The sequence below is a fragment of the Lucilia cuprina genome, chromosome 6 (genome assembly GCF_022045245.1).
Source record: "Lucilia cuprina isolate Lc7/37 chromosome 6, ASM2204524v1, whole genome shotgun sequence".
NCBI lineage: Eukaryota > Metazoa > Arthropoda > Insecta > Diptera > Calliphoridae > Lucilia > Lucilia cuprina.
Window position 1 is genome coordinate 22,661,510 of NC_060954.1, and position 3,162 is coordinate 22,664,671.

At 26.9% G+C, this 3,162-nt stretch overlaps 1 protein-coding gene across 1 annotated transcript; it reads right to left on the bottom strand.

Annotated features, from left to right (window-relative positions):
- Positions 1-277: 277 nt before the first annotated feature.
- Positions 278-2,065, bottom strand: LOC124420717. Its single transcript, XM_046954672.1, has 2 exons — positions 1,789-2,065; positions 278-1,151 (listed from the first exon to the last, which is right to left on the bottom strand). The coding sequence occupies exons 1-2, from the start codon at positions 1,941-1,943 to the stop codon at positions 902-904; spliced, it is 405 nt and encodes a 134-aa protein (XP_046810628.1). The 5' UTR covers positions 1,944-2,065; the 3' UTR covers positions 278-901.
- Between the last annotated feature and the right edge of the window lie 1,097 nt (positions 2,066-3,162).

Consider the following 3,162-nt stretch of genomic DNA (forward strand, 5'->3'; position numbering starts at 1 on the left):
AAAAAAAATTATTACATTTCAATTTATACTTTGAAAGGTTTCTTAAGATATTTTGCACATATTTTATCTATAAACATTTTATAAACACGTCTATTTGTTTTTTAATCTATAATATTGAAAAATAAATTATTTATTTGAAATATCTTTTTCGTTTACCATACGAAAATTTACAACATTGTTTTTTAGTTTTAATTTCAAACAACAAAAATTCAATGTCAAAAAACAAAAAATATTTTTTTTTCGTTTGTAAAAAATATATTATTTTCGGGCTATTAAATGTGTTTAAATTGTGCAAAAAAATTATAAAATATAATGTTAAGTGATCAACAATATTTCAAAGTGCTATTATCCTCAAATTTTCGCGAAAAAGTTTAGAAGTTTTGGGAGAGAGAATACAATTTTTACGTATGTGTTGGATTTACACAGCACTCGTCTGTGAGAAGAGCGTAATGTTATTGTTGTAAAAAAATGACAGCGTTTCACTTCTTGTTTATTCTTTGTACCAACCTTCCAAATTTTAGGAACTACCGGTGTTGTCAACACCCTGTTAATAATAAATGTTAAATGTTTTAAAATAGTATTATGAATTTAAGAAATTTAATATGAATTTGATCAGCAGCTACCGCTTGAGATTTGATACTTAAAACTGCATTTAAAACATCAGTTTCCGTAACATTTGCAAAAGTAAATCCTCCAGGGGAAGGTAAATGATCTAGACCACCATCAGCAGTTCCAGCCATACGGGAAAATTCATTAAACTCGTTCAGTGAAATAGGAAACCGTTCATTTCCCGGTGATTTCACAATTCCTATAGATTTAATCTTGCACCGAAACTGTTTCTGATCATATGTAGAAAAAAATCTTAAACAGTACTTTCTGCGAACACCTCTTATGATGGTTTTTAATCTGTTTCTAGCTCTGCGATAAGCTTCAAAATTCCTATCAGACCTATTTCCCTGTAGGCACGATATGTCAAATCTCTAATACGCTTAGCACTACAAATACACTCTTCATTCATCCAATTATGTACAACGCTTTTAACTACTCTACGATTTGGCACATTATCCTCAAACAAACGATTTAAATTAGAATTAAAACATTCTACACTATCGTCAACATTCAAACTATCATAGACGACAGAAAAATTCATAGATTCTAATTGAAGTAAACATTGGTCGTAGCTAAGATTTGAATAATCCCTACAAAGGTATATACCCGGATTTTTCAACTGAGAAATATTATATGTTATAAATTTTGCCGCATGATAGGAATTTAGAGCAGGTATTTGAAATTGCTGTTTACTACTAAATAATTCTATGTCAGAGACTAGATAAAAATCTACAAGTGATGTAGATAATTGTTGAGGAGAATAATGTGTGGGTAAAGAATTGTGAACGACAGTCGCTCGCAAATTTCGCGAACGATAGCACCATTAATAAAAAGGTTTATATTAAAATCGCCCATCAAAATTATATTATTGTACCTAGAAGAGAAATTTTCAAGGACCCTTTCACAACAAAGGAATTGACCATTAGGAAGATATATAACACCTAACAAAGCTACTGAATTGTCCTCTAAAATTATCTCCACGAAAAGTGATTCAACATTAACATCATATTGTTCATCAAAAATATTACCAGTCTTTAAATTATTCCGTATGTATAAGCAAACCCCCCACCTCTACAACCACTTCTATCCTTTCTAAAAAGTTTAAAACCAGGAATTGACACAGCCGAATCATAAATAAACTCCTTATACCATGTTTCCGTTATACCAAGGGCATCAATATCGCAATCCATTATCAAGTTACGAATTTCATAAAATTTAGGAACCAAACTTTGTGCATTGAAGTGTAGACTATTAAAGTTTGCAGAGTTTACTACAGCATTAATTTTACTGCCATCAGAGGCAATTTCACCTAAATTCTCACCTAAATTCATCATAAACCCTAAAGTGTACACAAAAATCAATCATTCCTATCGCAAAAAAGCAAAAATAAATTTAAAAATATTAAAACATTCAAAATTCATTAAAATTAAAAATATAAAAAATTAAAATTTCACGAATGTAATAATTATGATTTAGTGATAAATAATAATAATAATAATAATAGTATTTAATATTACAATTTTAAACTAGCATTTGTATGTATTTATTATGTAGAAAAGAGAAAATTCAAATTAAAAAGAAAAAAAATAGTTTTATTAAATAGTTTTATTTATTTAAATTTAATTTATATTAATTGTCTTCAAATGTATTTTTTTTCCTTTTCAATAATGTTGAATTTCTATTACTTTAGATTTATTCATAGTCGATTTGGTATACTTTAAGTCGGCATATGTGTTAATTATGTATTAATGGGTACACTAAATTATTTACTTTTTATTTTCATAATTGTATATAGATATATCAAATACATGTAAATTTATCCAATTTACACTGAGTTAAAATATTTCAAAATAAATATCTAATATTACGAAGGAGAAAAAAATTTAAAAAAAATATAATTATATTAGTGTACACCTTGAGAAAAGTACATATGTTTTATAGAATGAAATTATTAACTACATGTGTATCTAAATAATCAAATGCCAATTTTAAGTACTATACAAAAGGATATAAATAAGTATGAATGATATAAATGTATAATTTTTATTTTAAAATAATATAATAATTGCAATACAATAACTATAATATCAATATAGTAATAATTACCTGATGATAACAATAATTTATAACAAATACAATTTATTTTATATTATTAGATTTCACTTATTACTAATTATTATCATCTTCAGGTTTGCACACTGCTGGCTATCCAACAAAATTTTTTTCCGTCCAGCATAAGAATTTTGGCTTTAGGGTTGTCCATATTTAATAGATAAAATTTTTTAATTTTCTTCTCAGACAAAAGTTTGCGACAAAGAAAATTTAGTTTGCCAGACGCTGGGGACAAATTGTCGCTCAGATAAATTCTTGATTCAATGGTACCACCTATGATTTTATTTAGCAATAACGGTTTGATTTGTGGTAATTTTTCATGATGGTGTCACGTAATTGCACGGAATTCAATTTTACTATAAAGTATTTTCTATGTTTTATGTAACAGCAATGATTAATATCAGAGAGGCTAATATCCACTCCAACAAATTTGGCCATTTT